At 37.9% G+C, this 20,909-nt stretch overlaps 1 protein-coding gene across 1 annotated transcript in view; it reads left to right on the forward strand.

Moving 5' to 3' along the window:
- Window positions 1–20,909, forward strand: part of Dys (Dystrophin) — a 442,182-nt gene that overhangs the window by 32,536 nt on the left and 388,737 nt on the right. Inside the window, exons 22-33 of the mRNA XM_090113773.1 lie at window positions 2,856–3,482; window positions 4,092–5,291; window positions 5,644–5,883; window positions 6,020–6,193; window positions 6,332–6,799; window positions 7,792–7,929; window positions 8,392–8,546; window positions 8,892–9,027; window positions 9,551–9,717; window positions 9,830–9,965; window positions 15,921–16,010; window positions 20,773–20,883. Coding sequence (XP_089969899.1) covers window positions 2,856–3,482; window positions 4,092–5,291; window positions 5,644–5,883; window positions 6,020–6,193; window positions 6,332–6,799; window positions 7,792–7,929; window positions 8,392–8,546; window positions 8,892–9,027; window positions 9,551–9,717; window positions 9,830–9,965; window positions 15,921–16,010; window positions 20,773–20,883 — 3,642 coding nt within the window. The remainder of the gene's footprint in view (window positions 1–2,855; window positions 3,483–4,091; window positions 5,292–5,643; window positions 5,884–6,019; window positions 6,194–6,331; window positions 6,800–7,791; window positions 7,930–8,391; window positions 8,547–8,891; window positions 9,028–9,550; window positions 9,718–9,829; window positions 9,966–15,920; window positions 16,011–20,772; window positions 20,884–20,909) is intronic.

Consider the following 20,909-nt stretch of genomic DNA (forward strand, 5'->3'; position numbering starts at 1 on the left):
TACGTATAAAAAAAGCTCAACCTGTACATCGACGTATGAAAAAAATCAACCTGTATGTCGACAAATAAAAAAAAGATCAACCTGTATATCGACGTATAAAAAAAGCTCAACGTCTATCGACGTATAAAAAAATGCTTAACCTGAATGTCGACGTATGAAAAAAGAGCTCACCTGTATACCGACGTATAAATAAAATAAAAACTAGCAGGCTTATCCGAATACAATTTTTATGGGACTAATTCGACACCATTCCGCATCAAAAATAAAAAGAATCACGTAAATCGGTTTAGAAACCTCGGAGAAATCGATGTACATACATAAAAAAAAATATACCGTCTGAATTGATAACCTCCTCCTTTTTTGAAGTCGGTTAAAAAGCAAAATATACATTTTTGAGATACTCTAAATTTCAGCAGAAATATGTATAACCGATCACCACTTTTAAGAATCTGCAGAATTAAATTTTTATAGAAATATAAATATACTCGATGTGTCTCGCTTTCAAATACACAACACAAACTATAAAATATCATGCGTAACAACACGATCAACAAAAAGCTTTTTTTTGCTAAAAAAAACTATTCCTATAAAAGTGTCTTGGCAAAGAATTTCATGTGACAGTTGATAAGGTATTGATTCAGCGGTAGGCATATTGCAATTACGGCTTAACGTAAGAAGATAAACCGATTTGCAAGTCGCGTGTTTTGATGTCCAGTCGCCGGCCACTCGCGGTAGTGTCGCCTCACCATATTACAATTACGGTTTTGTAACAAACATGTATGAAAAGTTATAAATATTGAAATATTTGGTATACAACATGATAGTATTGTGTTTGAGTGAGAAGTTAAGGTGATACTGCGGATGGATTCCCGTCGTGGGAAGTAGAAGGTGAGGCGGGACTTAATCCCATAATCCCTTGATCCGGTACGCGATTGTGTGAATGTTTCTGGTTACAGGATTATATTCCCCTGGTGTTACGGGAACATTGTTTAGCTATGTAAATATGTGTTAAACGCACGTTTAGTGTGAAATGTACTGAAAAATTAATCAGTTGAAGTTAAAATGACTTAGGAAGTTTTCATATTTTATGGGTCGGTTTAGATTTTCAATAATAATAAAATACAGTAATTTTTACAGTTTCTTTAGTGATAGTGCGTGTGGAATGCGACGCTGAGTGCGTGCGGTGCCTCCTCGCGTGGAGGCGGCACTTACCTATACGCTTTATACCACTATAAGAAATCGATATAATATAAGACCATAAGATAACCACATTAATGATATAATTGCTTGTTTTAATCTAAAACTTGGCAAAGTTGACAATTTTCGTTACTCAGATGTCCATTTTCTTTTTAGCAGCAGGATTGGTTAAGTGGAAAGAACGTTTATATATACTCGCACAAATGGTCGCACTTTTGGGCAACGAATTTTTAATCGTATGTCATTTGTATAATCTTATATATAAAAATGAATCGCAAAATGTGTTGGTAAGCGCATAACTCGAGAACGGCTGAACCGATTTCGATAATTTTTTTTTTATTATATTCCTTGAAGTACGAGGATGGTTCTTATGTAAGAAAACGTAAATATTATGTACCACGGGCGAAGCCGGGGCGGACCGCTAGTGCTAAAAAAATCAGACATACCAGACATATTACAAACCCAAAATATAGTCTCAATGTCACGTTGATATGATTCGTATATATTAACTGTAGCGCAATAATCTTGCGACTGCACGTGAGCAATTTGACACAATGAGGGAAACATCGGGTTCAGCGAGTTGTAACGTTCAATTTCGTGCAGACCAGGTAATGGATGAATTAGACTATCGATTGTCATTCACAATGTTACATTCAACTGTAATAAAACTGAGTCTGCGTATGCCTTATAAAAATAAACTAAATGCATTATTTTCGATGAGTTATCATAGGGGATTTTCAAATCAAATCAAATCAAAACATTTATTTGCAATCAAACATGGTTACAACACAATAGACAACTTACATAATATAATAACTATAATATGTGGTACATTTATTGTGACATTTTGAACAATGTCTCCTATGCTAGGAAAAAAACCTGAGTTATAGGAGACATTCATCCATTTTGAATCTGTTTTGCGAGTATTAGTTACTTGTCGGCAAAAATATCACATTCAACTGTAATAAAACTGAGTCTGCGTATGCCTTATAAAAATAAACTAAATGCATTATTTTCGATGAGTTATCATAGGGGATTTTCAAATCAAATCAAATCAAAACATTTATTTGCAATCAAACATGGTTACAACACAATAGACAACTTACATAATATAATAACTATAATATGTGGTACATTTATTGTGACATTTTGAACAATGTCTCCTATGCTAGGAAAAAAACCTGAGTTATAGGAGACATTCATCCATTTTGAATCTGTTTTGCGAGTATTAGTTACTTGTCGGCAAAAATATCAAATATAATTTCGTCCTAGATTTGCGCCTCTAAACTTCACTCTGTCTCGTGTTGCAAATGTTGTTTACTTATGAATAAAAAAAAAATCTGCTCAGCCTGTTTATTTCATATCTGTTAAAAAATTATTGCATTTTTGTATCTATTCGTTCTTCCTAGTTAAGTACAGTCTATTCATACTTCAGAGGCAGCGGCCGATTGATTCAGTTCACATCGCGTGCACTCGTTATATTACTTTCAGTTCTTTTATACATATAGACGCACCATGAGCAATGAACATGTTGTTTATTTCTCTGTTGTATTTTTATTTTTACTATTTAAATTTATTGTGAGTAATAGGATGTTAAAATTTTAGAATTTATTACATAAATTAACGAAATTATAACATTTAGATGTTCTTTCCCGCAGAAATTCTATCGAACGCTCAGTGAAATCAAATCAGAAGTGGAGTCGATCATAAAAACTGGACGAAAAATGGTAGAAGAGAAATCGGTGCCGGAACCGCAAGAATTCTCCAAGAAGATCGACACGCTCAAAGAGCTTTACAACAAGCTGGGTGCACATATAACGGAGTCAAAAACGAGATTGGAAACCGCTCTACTGACAGCGCGGGAAATACAAAACGACCTGCAATCGCTCACTTCCTGGCTCCAAGGGCTCGGGAACGTCGGCAAACAGACGCTGGAACTAGAGATGTCCAGAATGGAAGCTATCAAAGACAAGTTGAACGCAAATTACGTCGAGTTCACCAAAATCTGCGACCCCGTGCACTTGGAGAGCCTCCGCAACCAGATCGACGATATTAACGAACGCTGGGAACATTTGAAACGACACGGTTTGAAGAAAGAAACCGAGGTGGAGACTCTGCAGCGATACCTCAATGACATCGACCAGGAGCTGGATAGTCCCGAGACGATGTCAGCGGCGAAGTTGAAACTGTTGAAAACTGAGGTCCGAGCCAAAGCAAGCGAGGTGGAGGCGATGGACAACAAGGCGCTCACCAAACAGTGGTCGAGAATTGTCGAAAAAATCACGGTAAGTGCTCTTGGATTAAGGTACCATTGATAATATATTTACAGAAGTTTTGTTATTCGAATGATTCATCTTGTTATTTAATTTAATGTATATAATATATTCCTTATAGTACAGGGAACGTTGACGAAAAATTTGTAAAGTTTATCGTGAATGAATTGGTTATTTTGCTCACTCGCTTTTATTGTTCAATTCACTGTTTATACACAATAGCACATGGTCGCTTCGTCTCGCGTTGTTTCATGACGTAAGTTTGGTTTTTCATCCAGTGTGTGATTTTATAACCGTGTAATATACTAAAATATTAATGATTTTGACGTGTTTTCCCTCTAATGTACAAAACACTATACGTGTGGAAATTGAGTGACTTGTAAATAAATGATTTGGTGTTGGTGGTGTGTGGTGTGAAGAGCTTTATGTATCACGGCATAAGATCCATTTTTCGTCGACACCTCGGGCTTGAGACTTGTGGGGATCATGCTTTCACTCATCGGACGCTTTGGGATCATGCTAAGACCATTATATTCATCATTCAGACCGGACTGTTGACTAACACGTAAATAACAAGCGCCTAACATTAACTCGAAGCACTAAGCGGCCGGTTTGTTGCAGGCTAAAGAATCTAACGTAGACGCGGTCGTAGTTTCGTACGAGAATGTGACTGACACCATTAAGAGACGATTAGAGAGTCCGGTCAACTCGCCTGATACAGAGCGACCTGAGTTGAAAAAATCTAAAATTCCCCTCGCGTTAAAAAGCCCTGTGCCTATAAAGAAAGAGATCAAAGAAGGCGGTAATAGAAGTAGAGGGTCTTCTTTGGAAAGAACTCAAAAGAAAGCGGATAGTCCAATGTCAGAGAGTGTAACGAGTAACATGTCTACAGATTCTATTGAAGGTTCCATATCAGTAATGAGTTCATTGCCCTCCACTCCCGGCACGCCAAAGAAAGACAGTAGCACATTTAATTTGCTTAAAGATAGCGACTTATTCACTCAAATATCTAATAATAAAATCGAAGCAAAACCTCCTGTTGAAGTTGAAAAGCCGAAACAAGATCCGTGTCAAGTTGTAGAAGTTAAAGAGCATGAAATTATGAAGTCTAGTGTCAGTCCGATAGAGCCGATGGAAATATATCCATCAGACACAGTTGAAAGTGTTGTCGAGTTTATACCGCACACTGTGGAAACCGTGGAAATTCTCGACGATACTGAAGGTGAGTCTATGGGTGAATCAGATGATGACAAAGATGGCAAAGAGGAACAGAATAGGAAACGATCCTCAGTTGACTTGGGAACGGAGCCAAAAACATTCGTTATCGAAGTAAAGAAATTCGAGGAGCGAATGAAGCCAACTCTTGGTATATTAAAACACAGAAGTAGCAGTGAAGAGAAGAAAAAGTCTGTGACATTAAACGATGTTCCTGATTTGATCCCAACTCATGACGTAGAAGACAATGACGTGTCGCTGAAAACGCCGCCACCAACGCCCATGGATGAGTCGGAAACTCTTGAATGTCCTCTTCTCTATGACTTGGCATTACGACAGAAGGAAGTGCAAAAAAATCTGTTGCGAGATGAAGTTAACGAGTATTTGATTCTTGATGAAGTGCCTAAAGATCAAGCGGCGCTTCCTGAACCGTCCGCTACGGAAGTGTTAGCCAGCGAAACCATAGACGTTATTTGTAATGATATACCCGTGAAGAAGGTCGGTGTGGGTATAAGTGGGTCAACGTTGGAGAGATTGCGGCGGAAGTCTGGCAGTAGCGGAACGGAAGAGGAAGTCATTTACTCTGAAGTCGAAGATATGCCGAAGGTAACGTATGCGGTTGTTTCAGATAGGTTTTAATGGATATAATATGTTTAGGATCACGTTCTATTTTATGTTTTGGTAGGTAGGTAGAAGCTTTATAAAAACCTGTATTTTTCTTGATTTAGTTTTTGTTATGACAATCATTAATAAAATTAATTATAATTAGGGAGGGACAAACTTTGTGAAAACCCGGTTTAAATGAACAGGATAGTTTCGGGTGTTCTATTTAAGATTAGTTATAAAACAGAAGTACATTTCGTTTAATATATTTTACTTTTATAGCATATTTTATTACTCGAGGTTAAATTGATGAGTATTTCAGTAATAACTACTTTGACACTAGTTCACATTTTAGGTACGACTGTCGTCATCAGATTTTGATGATAGAAAGCCTACGGCCACCTCTACGCCGATTAAAGATTCAAAGCAACAAGTACAAGTCGTCGCGATGTCGCCCAAGCCGAGCCCCGAAAGCGAAGCTCTGGAGGAAGACAAGCGCGTCTCTACCAGCCCCGCATCCGCGCACAAGTCGCACATACCCGTCTGCAAAGACAGAAGGGGTGACAAATATAACAAAATTGATGATTACGCACAGGTAATAGTATATATTTTGAAAATTGTCGAACGGTCGGCCCATTTATTTTTTTTACATACACACACATACATACATTTTTTTTGGTACACACTGTTGTTTTTTCTTTTTTGGTGAAATAATCATTTTACTATGGCAGGTGTGCGAGGAGAGCGAGGTTGGCGAGGTGCGTGCGGTCGGCGCGGGGGCGGGCGGCGACGTGGAGCTGGCGCAGTTCGAGGGCGAGGCGCAGCGCATGTCGCGGCGCCTGCACGTGATGCTGCTCACGCTGGGCGGCGTGGCCAGCGAGCGGGACCCCGCCAAGCGGCTCGAGGTGATCCACAACCAGAGATGATAATCACACTTTCACGTACACGTTATTCATAACTTTTCACAGACACGTTATCCAAAAACAGACTGAAAAGTTTCTTCATAAGTAACATTTTCATCACTCATATTTGTTTATTTGTAGATCCTGAAGAACCAGCTAGGTGCCATCGCGCCGGACGCCGCGGCGCTGATCTCGCGCGGCGACAGCCTGGTGTACGCGCGCCACAAGGACAACCCGCAGCTCGCCGAGTACATCCAGACGCACTTCCAGGACAAGCTGCGCAACAAGTGGTCTCTCGTCATGTCGGAGATCGAGCTCAAGCGCAACGCCGCCATCAAGGCCGAGGATGACATCAAGGAGCTCACCGGGTTGATCGAGAAGCTGCAGCGCTGGGTGAAGGAATTCGAGCAGAAGATGAAGGCGGGAGACACGAGAGCGGACATCGCGGAGGGCGAGAACGAGTACGAGCGGGTGCAGGAGCTGGTGCGCTCGCTGCGCGCGCACAAGGTGGCCTTCCCCGAGCGCGCCGCCGCCGACGTGCTCGCGGCGTTCGGCTGCGTGCGCGACAAGTACGACGCCGCGCTCCTCAACAGGGACAAGAAGGGCAAGGTGGGTGCTTATATTGGCTAATATTTTTTGAATCCTTAATAATTTCCTTTTTGTTGTATTTGGAAGCCATTTACTACGTATAGTAGTCATTTTTGGCAACATTTGACAGTTCGAAAAAATTCAACAACGTAACCTAGTAACGACGACATAGAATAACATGATATTTCGTTTTGTTAGAACTGCACATTTGCTTAACTTTTTTGAAGTGAAACTTCTTTATCGGGGTTGGAAAAAAATTTAGTGTAACATTTTTTCGTTACGCGCCATCCTGTTTTTATCCCTTACACGCGTGATTGGCGTATTTCTGTAAAGTTGCATTTTTTGAAAAATAAGGTCATAAAGAAGTTTCACTTCTTACATGTGTACACTAGTACACGCACACATTTTTTTAATTACGATTACATATTAATAATAATAATGACCGATACAAGTAATTTTAAGATTTCATTTTACTGATAAATCATTCTAAACTTAATAAACAATTTCTGAATTAAAGAACCGATGTCGCTACAATTTTGTGTCAATAAACTTTTTTCTTTTTAAATACCAGAGATGTTACTCTAAAAATCGATTGGCTCGACTATAGTAACATTATTTTAAGTTTCGTTGTCGTGTATTAAGCCGTGGTTAACTGAGACAAATACACATAGCAAAGAGAAATTAATTGAAACCATTGAGATAATATAACTACGTATGGAGGAGACACTAAGAATAAAATCTGTGCGCCATTTTTTTGCTCTAAGTTTTAAAAATTATTATCTAGTTAGGTACTTACAGATGAAAAGTTATGTTAGTCACTTTTCCGTATTATTTGTATTATTTGTGCAATATCGTAACACACACGTAGGCATATTTGATGCGTTTCACTTTAAAACAAATAAAAAATGAGCGTGCAGTTAAGCCATATGGCTTATGTTGAGCGGAACATAAGTGATGTGGGCGGTGTCGTCTCCATATGTATATCTCAATGATTGTAATATTTGTGCGTGCAGGAGGCGGAGGGCGCGGAGGCGGTGCGGCGCGTGGGCGCGGCGCGCGCGGCGCTGGCGGCGGCCGGCGCGGGGCTGCGCGCCGCACCGCTCAGCGGACCCGACTACCACGACTTCCCGCTGCAGGAGGACGCGCTCGCTGTGCGTTGCTATTTATTTATCACTTATGCAGTTGTACAAGCAGGAAACCTTACAACTACTTACAGAAAAAGACAATATAACCTTTTTGGTGGCATTATCACTTATTAGTGATTAACGATTAACGCAACGCTTAACGACATTAAGAGGCAGTTGAATATCAATAATTTATTAAGACATTTCGTAAAATAAACACTTTTTTGAAGTGAAAACTTCTTTAGCGGCGTTGGGTATAAAATCTTAAACTCGCGTCAGGACACGTGGCCTGATCGAAAAAGCCTAAGATGGATTTTTTTTAGCCCTTATATTCCATGCGTAAGACGGATACCATTCCAAAATATCAAACATGCTGAACGTTAATAATCAAGTTTTCACTTCTGCCGGCACTCCCGGAGTGCAACCCGTCTTTTTTTTAAATATTTATGATTTGTGTGTAGTATTAATAGTTTATGCCAATCTGTGCAGAAGATAAAAGCGCTGATGTCGGAAGCGGAGGTGCTGGTGGAAGAAGCAGAAGCCGCCCGGCGGCGCTGCGGCGCGGAGCGGGCCCGGCGCGGCGCCGAGCGCATGCGGCAGGAGTGGGCCGCGCTGCAGGCTGCCTACAACGAGCGACACGACAGGTATAGCCCACAGATAACGCATTTGTGCATACGCGGCAACACTGTTTTATAAAATATATAGATCGCTGGTCGAAATCCGGCTCGAAGGACCACTTAATATACGAGCCTTTGATGAATTATTTTAAATTTTACCTTTGAATACGTTTGTACATTTTTCTTGTACAATCTGTACAGAAAAATTGGCATCTTATAATAAGTATCCTTTCATTCAGCCAAACATTGCAACATTAAAATTATGTAGATATAAAAAATTATAACGTGATTTACTCATTTCAAATATTCAAAATACATATACTTTAAATCTGCGTAGGAACAAAATATTTATTATATGGTGTGTTTGTTCAGATGGAGTCGTTGCCAAGCGACGTGGGCGAGCCTGTACGCGGCGCTGGAGAGCGGCGGCGAGGAGCTGGACGCGCTCGAGCAGGAGTTGGTCGCGCCGCCCGCAGACCCGCAGCAGCGTAGCGAGCTGGAGCAGAGGGTACGTGCCAATGTAATGTGTAATGTGCTGTACGCGTAAAGCATATTAGTTATTTTCGTTTCGCAAAGTTGCTCGACAATAAATGCAGAAGTGATTTTGACGTGACAACGTCTTATAATTCGATAGAGCCGGCTGCACGCACGAAAAAACATGACTCATGCGGCGTTACCTCGCTCTGAGGCGTTCCATGTAAGGCTTGAAGTGCAAGCGAGAGCGCGGAACGTTGTTGTCACGTTCAACTATCGTCAGTAAACCGACTTTACAGATAACAATTTTTTTTATCGAAAAACCTTTTTGACCTTCCTACAGCATTTCACTCTGCAGATCGTTTTAGTTTGTCGTGGAAATGCAATTAATTTAAAATAAAAAGTTTAACTTAGAACATTACAGCTTCATACGTTCAGGACAACATATAAATGTTAGTTTGCCAAGTGGAAAAGTTGTTCCGGCGCTTCGATTTACATTGGTGTTCCGCAGGGGTCTATCGCAGGTTCCACACATAATACAAGCTGTTCGTCCGCAGGTGGTGGCTGCAGCGGCTGCGGCGGCGCGCACGCAGGCGCTGGGGCGCGGCGTGGTGCGCGCGTGCGGCGGCGCGCTGGCCCGCGACGTGCTCGACCAGCTGCACGCGCTCAGCGACCGCGCGCACGCGCTGCTGCTGCGGCTGCGCGCCGGCGACACCAGCCACGCGTTAGTATATCGTTGTTTTTATTAGTTTCACCTGTATCGACGTGCTAAACCGAATTTTGACCCACTTTAAAGACCATAAAGGGTTGTTAATAATATAGTGTATGTTATACAGAAGCGGGTCGGACGGCAGCGCGGAGCAGCTGGCGCAGTTCGGCGCGGCGCTGGAGCGCGCGGGCGAGCTGCTGCAGACCACGGCCGCCAACCCCGCCGACCGCACCAGCCTCGCCGTGCGCCTCTCGCTCGTCCGGGTCAGTCTCACACACACACACACACACGCACACACACCCGCACACGCACTCACACGCACACACACCCGCACACGCACTCACACACAAAAAAAACAAAGCCTATCCGTCATATCATCTACATTCTACACACCGGAACTGCATACTTAATCAAACATTCTTCAATATTATGTAAAACGAACACTAGAATTACACCACCATTATTTTTACTGAAAAAACTCACGTGAATTTTTAAGCAAAAATAAATATTATGTTATGTTATAAATAAAAGTATTTAAACTTGTTTGGTACATTCTACAACAGAAGCTGCGCATTCCGTAACTTTGGCAATGAATAAGTAATATAACATTTAATAAAAATTAATGGACGGAAATTAATTCCGACAGTCAATTTAAACTTTTTTCAAAGCACTAATTATGTAACAGAAATTAGTGTAATAACTTAAAATGAGTGTTCACAAAAGCGCGGCTCGGTGTAATATTAACGATTTAACTTAGTGACGCTAGTCGAGCGGTGATACGGACCTTTAAGTTTGGCGAAATGCCAGAACGTAGACCAAGTCAAAATGAATCTTATTTCCTAACAATAAGGATGAAAACTAAAAATGTTGCCGTTATGGAGACGTTTAATATTTGAGTCTTATTTCGATTGCCTTAAGGTTGAATTTAGCTTGTGTTTGTTTCGTTGTTTAGGTGTCAATGTCGCGTTTGGTCTTTTGGAAAGCAATGGGTTAATATCGAATTAATTTTGGATAAGTGACCTCATCTTTATTGAACTAATACTCGCATTAATTGGGTAGTTTGTGGGGTTTTGAGCTGCTTTATAGTGCTATGAAGCTGAAACAACTATATACCTATTTATTTTTGTCAGAATTGTCAGCAGCCATTTTTCTGTTAGGGATGTTATAGCTTTTTTTTAGTTTCAAAAGATGATGCTTCAAGCTCTACTAATGAATCGTTGATACAAAATATAAATGAGTTAAAAAGCAATAAGATGAAATGCAAATCGAAAGCAAGTGTCGCGGATGTGTCGCCGCCGGCGGAAGGGCGCCCAGACTGGGCGGGACAACTGCTCAGTGATTACAGGCGATAGGGAAAAACGGACTATTATTGGTCAATCAATTACGTAGGAAATCTCTAACTACCCCAGTTAGATAATGTAATCGGAACGGTAAATACTAAGTAGAAAAGTAGGTAAATGTTCTGCTTACAACCTAAGTGATGTGTTTGCGTATTCACTACCTACCGGTCGGGCACTCACTTCAGTAGTATAAGCATAAATAAAAAATGTCACAGTTTATTTATTCCGTAAAAAGAGAATAAGATTTCATTCCCTCTCAATTTCAATATAGTATGAAAGTGAGATGCAATAAAATACTGTAATATATGTAGGAAAGTGTTTTGTTAGTTTACGGTCCCCGGGGAGCTCGGTTCGGTTTCCATCTGGCACAGTGAGCTGCTGAAGTCTACGTTAATACATTTCCCGCGAGAAATTTACGAATGTTAGGAAATTTTATTTAAGAAATACTGGGTATGAACTATTTTTACTATTTTTTCAGGTTTTAATAGTAGTCTTTAAATCAATTTTTTGAATAAATAATGCAGTAATAATTAAAATCATCAAAATAGTCTTATAATATTTGCATCCTGAAATTATACAACGATTAAATAACACCGGATTTAAATCGAATCGCAGGTCGCTAGCCGCGTTTAAAAATAAACAAATATCTTTCCCCGGCTATTAAAAGCGATCTGTATATGGAAGCAAATAGTGTGAAGTATTTAGATTTCCTCGCATTGTAGAGACACGGGCTATTTCTGGGACGTACGAATTCCCTGTCGCGTGCCGCCTGCGCATCGCAGGAATGTTATATAAACCGCACTACTGTGCTAGATTAAATACAACCTTATATCTAGCGGGATTAAATTGATATTCAAATAATTATATCTAGTTTTGGGAATTCATTCCCCGTGTTTGTAGAGACGTAAGTGAGTGTATTGCGACATGGAAAAATGTATTCTATTGCTAAAGTTTTGGGTTGAATATAGGTTGAATTGTTTCCGCGAGTAGATTTAATGAATTTTCGTTGGATAGCTTTAGTCTGTGCATCGCTTCCGTGTGTGTTTGTTTTGTCGCGATTTTCGGGAAATTCGGTTTAATTGTGTAGATTATTATCGGTATAATATAAAATTTAAAATGTATTAAATAACTTAAAAATTTTGAGTTTGCGAGGTTATAAGTGCACGTAGGTCGTAAATTTTCATACGAGAGATGGTAAAATAGAGTGGATAAATCTGGATTTTTAATAATTTGTGTGAGCAATTTTAAAGGTGTTGAAAGTTGTTTGAATATCACGTTGAAAAGCGTGTTGAGTGTGATTGTTGACGCGTGTGATATTCACTACACATTGTTTTGGTCGAGTTTAAATTACAGTCTGGTCAAACATCATAGTAGGTAAATGTTCTTTTGTGTTTGCATTTTGGGGATTTTGATTAAATTTCTATATTAGTAAACGTTTGTGTTTTACAGTAAGGAAGTTAATTTGGTTGATATTTTTTACTAAAACTTGCTATTTTCATGATTGTAAACATATGGTTTAATAGCATAGCACAAACACATAAAATAAGCTCAAAAGTAGAGTACCGAATTTAATTGTAGAGACATTAATGGCTTTTTATTTTGTTGATTTTATAGATTACAGTAATTGTCTACTATTGAACTTGTTTCCTTGGATTTTGAAGTAAAACTTCTTTAGGCGCGACTAGGGAGTAACTCAGATTTTTTTTCTGACGGAAGTAACGCTTACTATAGTCTGTGTAGTTTCCGCCATTTAAAAATAATAATTCTGATTGGTTGTAAGTATATGTCATATACTACGCTTCTTGACTTATACGCCAGCTAGTGGCAAATATCATAATCAGGATTATTTATTTTCAAATTTTCAAACGGATCAATTATTGTGAATAGCAAAGTGAATGAAAAATTCAACAGTTTTAAAAACATTATTTTAAATTGCAAAATTTTTTGAAAATCTCTAAATATACTTGTTTATTTATTACTTTTAAAATAAGTAAATTAAAAATAAAAATAAACATGTTGCGGATTATAATCAATTTATTTTAAATATTGCTGAAGACAAAGTAGTATCCATAGCAACAGATATGTATATAGGTTGTCATTCAGTTGAACAAGAAGCATATGTACGCCAACAATTTCATAAAATGTCAGTTATTGATACAGGAGGATCGCCTTATGAAATCATATTAGTTCTTAACAAATTTTACATTATTACAACCAATATTGATGTATCTGATGGCTTAGCCAACGGTTGTGTTGGAAAGTTAGTGTATATTGAACGTGATGACAGTGATAACATCATACGCTTATGGCTTGAGTTTCCTGGTAAGATAGGAGAGAAAATTAGGAAAAAAGCTGCCCATCATATTCAAACTCTAAACATTAGTAGAACAGCAGTCCCAATTTTACGAAGATCGTCATCTGTACCAATGAATAGAAATAAGACAATATTTGCAAAGAGAAATCACTTTCCATTAGTATCTGCTTGTGCGCTTACAATACATAAGTCTTAAGGTGGTACTTTTGATCAAATCGTTTATGAATACAATAAAAGTCACAGTCAGCAGCTGTTATATGTAGCATTATCACGAGTAACTGATATAAATGGATTGTTCATTGTCTCAAACACCGATGACAACAAATTTTATCATGGAAGAAAGCGTCCAGGGGGAATAGTTGATTTACAGTGTGAATTTGAAAAACTTTCAAATTCTCGCCTAATAACACAACAGGAAGAATTATATAACCTTGTAAATGAGAGTAACATTACACTATTTTCCTTCAACTGCCAAAGTTTACGTGCTCATGTTTCTGATCTGAATGATAAAGTATTAAAAAGGTCCACATTGCTGTTATTTTCCGAAACTTGGATGAAAAATGACGAACAAATTCTTATTGAAAATTTTTATTGCGTTACCCATTACCCAATACAAACGACCCAACTCAACTGCTGGTGGAGTAGCTGTACATCATTCATCTACAGATACACTGAACAATGTAACACCAATTCAAAATATTTCACCAACTATATTATCACAAATTTCCGATGAGGTTTCACAAATTGGTGACATCGCCTTGGTTCGATATGTTAATACGAATGACCAACCTGTGATTATCTATATTTCTACAAATACTAGCCTGACAAATATCATAAAATTTATTCATCAGCAATTACTTCACTTCACAATTGAAGGTTCTCGACTTTTAAATAGTAATTATCATGAATTACCGATGATTCTAACTGGAGATTTTAATGTTAATTTTCGCTCTCAGGAATCTCAGCCGTTAATTGATTTTTTAGAAGAAAAATTTGATTTATCTATGAATACTTCTCGACTTCATTCAACAACGCGTTTCGGTACAACGATAGATGCTGTATTTTCAAGAAAAGTAGCAAATTTAGAGAGTAAAATTTATGTTTCACATTATAGTTACCACAAACCTATAATTTCGTACGTAAGAAATTATGATGACATTCAATTACCTGTTTCGAATGAATAATATTAATATAACATTTAAATAATCTTTGTAAAGCACATGAATAATAAATATAATTAAATTATAATATAATATTTATTTATTTAAGTTAATATTTAATCATTTCAGTGATATATGTCGTCAACGCCAAAGAAGTTTTACTTCAATCGCGCGTAAAGGTTACACGCACACACTTTTTTTTTTTTTATCATGAATGTAATAGATATAATTTTTTTTATATATATTTAGATATAATACAATTTTTTTTCCAATCGATCGATTTGCAAAAATACCAACACAGTTTAAATTTATTTCAAGTCTGTTACAAAATAGCACGTCCAGGTCAGAAATTCGAGCGCTAAAAGCCGGCTAGTGTTTACGCTGTAAGGTCAACAGCGATCGAAGCCAGCCCACGTTTAACGGGCTCCGGACAAACAGACAAACGGACAAACAGTGTTTGAGTCTAATTGTGCCAGCTTTGGTAACTTTACGCGCGGTTTGCTTTCATTAGGGTACTGCAATTTTCACTTGTTAGGGAATTAAAAAATTGGCTTTTTGGTCGGTGTTAAATTTGACCTTTTTGATCTTTTAATTACTACTATAGAATTATATAAAATGCTGGTTTTTACTTCGTGTCGTGTTTCGTTGGACGAAAATCGAAAATGTCTAGATAATTAGATATTATTTGTAATGTTATGTTCCTCTCAGTGAGTAATTATTTTACTCATAAATTTATTTCTTATTCGAACTGATATTAAATTATAAAATTTCTTTTATTTAGATCTCGATACAACTATAATATGTTTATTTGCTTGGATAAGGTAAAACTGTAAGTCTCAGTACACATGAATGACCTACGATAAAGAAAATTAGTTAAATAAGCCAATTAAATTGTCCGACCCGTGATGGTGTAAAAAAAGAAACAAAATTAACTTTAGAATGATTTATTACATAAAAATTACATTGAATCTAACTTAATTACGTCCTTCGGATTCGTTGTTAGAACCAAGAGTTTTCGTGTTCGGCGGGGCGGGCACCTCGGACGCAAGTCGCTGGAATCGCAGGTCTGCCGAAATCTGTACGCGATATAAATTATAAACCCTCACCGGGTGGCACTTTGCGTCTTTTAATAATTAATATATGTCATATGTAGGTAGTTAACAAGCCATTTAATAAAAAAATCAAAATTCAAATTCAAAATTTATTTATTGAAGTGAAAACTTCTTTAGCGGCGTTGGGTATATAATCTTAAACTCGCGTCAGGACACGTGACCTGATCGAAAAAGCGTAAGACGGATGGATATCAAACATGCTCAACGTTTATAATCCCGGAATGCAACCCGTCTTTTTTTTCACAATTTTATTTTAAATCCCTGGTTAATAAAGAATATTGTGTGTGTGCAGGCGCGGCAGGAGGAGCTGAGCGCGAGTGTGTCGCGCTGCGCCGCGCTGCCGCACGCGCGCTGCGCCCCACTCGCGCGCAAACTCGCTGAGGTAACCACACACACGCACACACACACACACACTGCTACACGATGCCACGCCACGCCACGCCACGCCACGCCACGACACGACACGCCACACCACACCACACCAAATTATATTATACACCACTTTTAGCACCGGACAGTACACATCACAATAACACCGCCACATAATATAACGATATTCTCTACATTACGATCTTTGAGGGTAATCGTGAATGAAACACTTATACCGATCAAAAGTGACAGATATAGAATTATTTTACGCAACTGAACCAATCAGAATCTTTACATATCCTCAAAATTTATATAAGTACACAAAGCTTTTATATTGAGGATATTTACAGCCTGAACTTATTAGCGACAAACCACTGAAGCAAATAGGTATAATTACAGCAGTTACCAAGTACTCGCAAACCGCACACGGTCGGCCATCGAGCTGCGGTTACACGATACTAAGTCATTATAATATACTCATCATAATATGTAACTAACTTGATACATAATATACAAGTAATCAAAGTAAACACGAGTAAATATTAACGCATAAATGTTAATTTTCTTGTTTAGGATCGGAACTGTAGTTTTGCTCTTCCTAATTGAATTCATCCAAAGAAATCGCGTTACGTACCTACACATTTATTTATATGGCGTTGCATGAGATTCCGAAGCAAGCGCTTATTTTTAAATGTTCTAGCAATCTTATAATTTAATTTAAAAATTACCCAAAGTTGCGAAGAATGAAGGAACATCGTATGATTACTACATACAAATTTGGTAGAAATATTTTAAGCTATCAGTTACGAACAAATAATTTTGAAATTAGAAGTAGAGGTTACAGAAATTAAACTCAATATAAATTAAATATCGTTTATTGCATTCGTAAATAGAACAATGGTACGACAGCAGCGGCTAGACGGCTAGAGGGCACTTCCCCGTTGCTCGCGAGACTGATATGCTGACCCCACACATGTGGTGTAGGAAAATATGTCCCATTAGTTGTTGTGCCTTGTGTCTAAATGAAATTATAGAATCGAAAAACTGATTTTATAAATATTTTTTGTAAATGATAAACAAATGTGTTGCCTTTACGACTTTACATTAGGAAGACGTTACATTATATTAAATTTTTAAAAACACAAATAAATGTTTTCAAAAAGAATAGGTAAATGTTATTAGTTGTATTATTATATTATTACTAGCGGTCCGCCCCGGCTTCGCCCGTGGTACATATGAAAAATAGATGTTGGCCGATTCTCAGACTTACCCGATATGCACAGAAAATTTCATGAGAATCGGTCCACCCGTTTCGGAGGAGTATGCAGACTAACATTGTGACACGAGAATTTTATATATAAGACTAGCGGCCCGCCCCGGCTTCGCCCGTGGTACATATGAAAAATAGATGTTGGCCGATTCTCAGACTTACCCGATATGCACAGAAAATTTCATGAGAATCGGTCCACCCGTTTCGGAGGAGTATGCAGACTAACATTGTGACACGAGAATTTTATATATAAGAGATAATATTATTATATTAATAGTTGTATTATTACTTCAAAAATATTATCGATAATGAGTACCATTTCCAACGCACTCGCATTTCGCGTATTTGGTAACAGCGTAGACATTTTGTTGCGATGTAATTTACGAGCATAATGCGTACATAGTCATTAAATTTCACAATATCGGTGTTGAGTTCGTCTCTCAATGTTATGTAATTTCATGTTTTACAATTTTAGTGCTTTACAATTTTATTGTCATTTTAAAAACAACATGCACGTATTGTATGCGTACGAGAAGCTCATTTCATGTTGACATTTCATTAAACTTTATTATTACTATGAAAAATATGGAAAGTAAATAAAACATACTGTGTATGTTCATCTCTTAAAAATACAGTAACCGCGAGCTCCGAAACAGTAAAACTTCGAGCGGTGGAAAGTTAATTATGATCAGTGTGTAGTGCGCCGCCGGGCTGCGGGCCCGCGTGTTTACGAGCGGAACTTTCCCAATATGTCTACGGGATACGCCTTATTCCAAAGCCTTTGAATTATTCCATTTTAAGGAACTTACAAAGTTGCAAGAACCGAATGCGTTCCGGAGAACTTTGTTAACTTTGTATTTGAAGAAATCGTATCGTCTTTTACGACGTCGGCTGTTATGTCTCGAATAAACGTTGGATACAGCCTTTATTTTTATATAAGTTTTCTTCCACGTGTACGCTAGCAACCAGACGTGCGTAAAGAGACGTTTTGACAGACCTTACTATAAAAGTTCTCGCAATAAAATATTATAACCTATTTTTGTTTTCATTTTCTGTTCCATATCCTCGTACATAAGTATATAATTTTAGTAGTCTAGTTATTTTCCGATACAATAAATTCAAACCATATAATACGAGCAAAGTATCATAATTGTAATACAAAACATTATTATAATTGAATTAGAACTAACAATAACACACGACAAATGTATACTTATATAGTGTATACTTTATATAAGATCGGGGTGGTCTCGGTCCGGACGCACGGCTCTAAATAACGCATCGAGTGAACCGCGCGAGACAGCCGAATGTATGGGGAGACTCGCTGTCTGGGATTGTGAATCATTTTATGAGATTATAACGTGGTGTAGGTGTATACTTGGTTATGTAGAAATTACTAGTATAAAAAAATTTGATTATCGAAGCAATGATTACAAGGCATTGTATATTTCAACACATTTTTTAAATCAATCTTGTTGTTATAATACCTAATTAATTTCCAATATCTTACAAACTCCAATATTCTTTACATTATCTACTCTACCTAGAGTTGATTCAATGTCATAATGAAATAAAAACATCAAGTTGTTACACATATCACGATAGATCCTCCAAATGTTCATTTGTTACGTATAATGTACGTGACACGCGTTGTCTGTCAGTCTGTCAGTCTGTCACGCGCGAGGCGAGGCGCAGATCCGAGCGGTCTGACACGCCGTGACTGGCGGGACACTGTATAATGCATCGGTGCAGTGATATGAGATATGGGATAGGCTCATTACACTCTGCATGTAATTCTTAATGAATTCCTACGAATTACACGAAATATTGAAATAAGAAAGTTATTCTCTCCTTTTTAATACTACGAGATAATTTGTATCATTTATCGGTCTCCACAAAACTTTATACATTGTTTTTCTGTGAAGTTTTATTTTTATACTTAATAAATACTGACAAAGAAGCAAAATGAAAAGGTACTCTGCATTGTATTGTCCCTCATAAAGTATCAGTAATTCCTGCGCTCGATCCCAGTCTAGCTTTCTCTATTGGATTGTATGAGCACAACGTTTAGTAACTAGAACGTGCACATTGGAAAACCCGTGTTACGCTTGTAGAATAAAATTTATAAATTAGAAGTTATCCTGAACCGAAGAAATTATATCTGTTTCTTACTAAATTATAATTGAATTCAGAGCAACGCTTATTTGAAGAATTTCTTGCTGTAGTCGTCGTAGTATGTCACTTCCAAAATAATTCGAGCACCATATTGAATTTCCCTACCGGCCATGTCCCGTGTATTTTTCCCACATGGCAGACGGGATAATTCGCCATCAATCTGTATGTGATTATGCGGAGGGGATCTCACTAATTTGCAAGATAATGCGGTAACAACACATTAGTGGGGCTAGGGGGGTAGTGCGTGTGCGGGGGGAGGGAGGGACTTCATTTGTGGACAGTTAGTGACGCTTTGTGTCCCCACACCGGCCACGGCTATTAGTGCCACTTGTTATACGCATTTGAATCACGATAGAGACAAGACCCGTAACACAAGTATTTTATACTTCTCGCGGGCACCAGTCTCTCACAAATGTTAGTGTTAAGATATTATATAGATTAACAATGTATATATTTTGTGCATTTGTGATGAGAAAAATAAATAAATTTAATTTAATTTAATTCGATAAATATAGGTAGATCAGAGTTAGGTTAAGTTTTTGATTTCTATTCTCTATAATGGTCAATTTAAACTTAAATGCTAACTGTAAATATATAAGTATCTGTTTAGGTGTGTCAGGAAGACTTGCCGCAAATAAAGTTTACTTTATTTTTATTTTAACATATATTATATGTATGTATCATAAATGGATAGATCTTCTTTATTTTAAGAGTAATATTCGATTGTTTACATATAACAGTCAAAGACTGCTTAAATTTTTTCGTGAGCAATACACGTTAAAGGTGTAAAAACAAACAAATACACGCAAAATCGAGATATTATCACACAATGGTGTATCCCTATCCTGATCCCAGTCCGGGCGCTAATCGTCGCCGGCCCACGCGAGGGCCGCACACCATTTAGGATAACTACGCATTTACCGACAGCTTACACATGTACTTATAGATGTGGACAGTTTGTTGTTTTTGTACATTTATCTGATAAGTGATTGGCCAGTTATATGTATGAGAATGTTATTTTTTTTTTAAATTGTACTACGAAATTGTTGTTTATATTTTTTCCTGAAAATTACTCTAAGTACGCAATGTAATGAATGTCGATAATGTATTTGCTGGTATTACTTCATTTAAAAATGTTCTGCTTATTAAATTCGTTTAAACTTTAAACATTACAAAACTTGATCCTTTACCCCAAAATAGTAAAGAGCACTTATTATTTGGCATGTAGTTATATGTATCATATTGTAAGACCTAAATTTTGGTTTAATAATTTTGTGGATGAATATTTCTCAATGAATATATAAAGTTTATAATATGTGTGTGTGTGCAGGCGCAGACGCAGCTGTCGCAGCACGGCGAGTACGTGGAGCGGCGGCTGGCGGCGCTCGCGCGCTTCTCCGCCAGGCTCGACGCGGCGCTACAGGCGCTCGGTGCTGACCAGGTGAACATTCATTTATCGTTTATTTA

Source organism: Colias eurytheme, chromosome 20 (genome assembly GCF_061535395.1).
Source record: "Colias eurytheme isolate Ceu_HAF_F1 chromosome 20, ilColEury1 Martin Lab GWU primary, whole genome shotgun sequence".
NCBI lineage: Eukaryota > Metazoa > Arthropoda > Insecta > Lepidoptera > Pieridae > Colias > Colias eurytheme.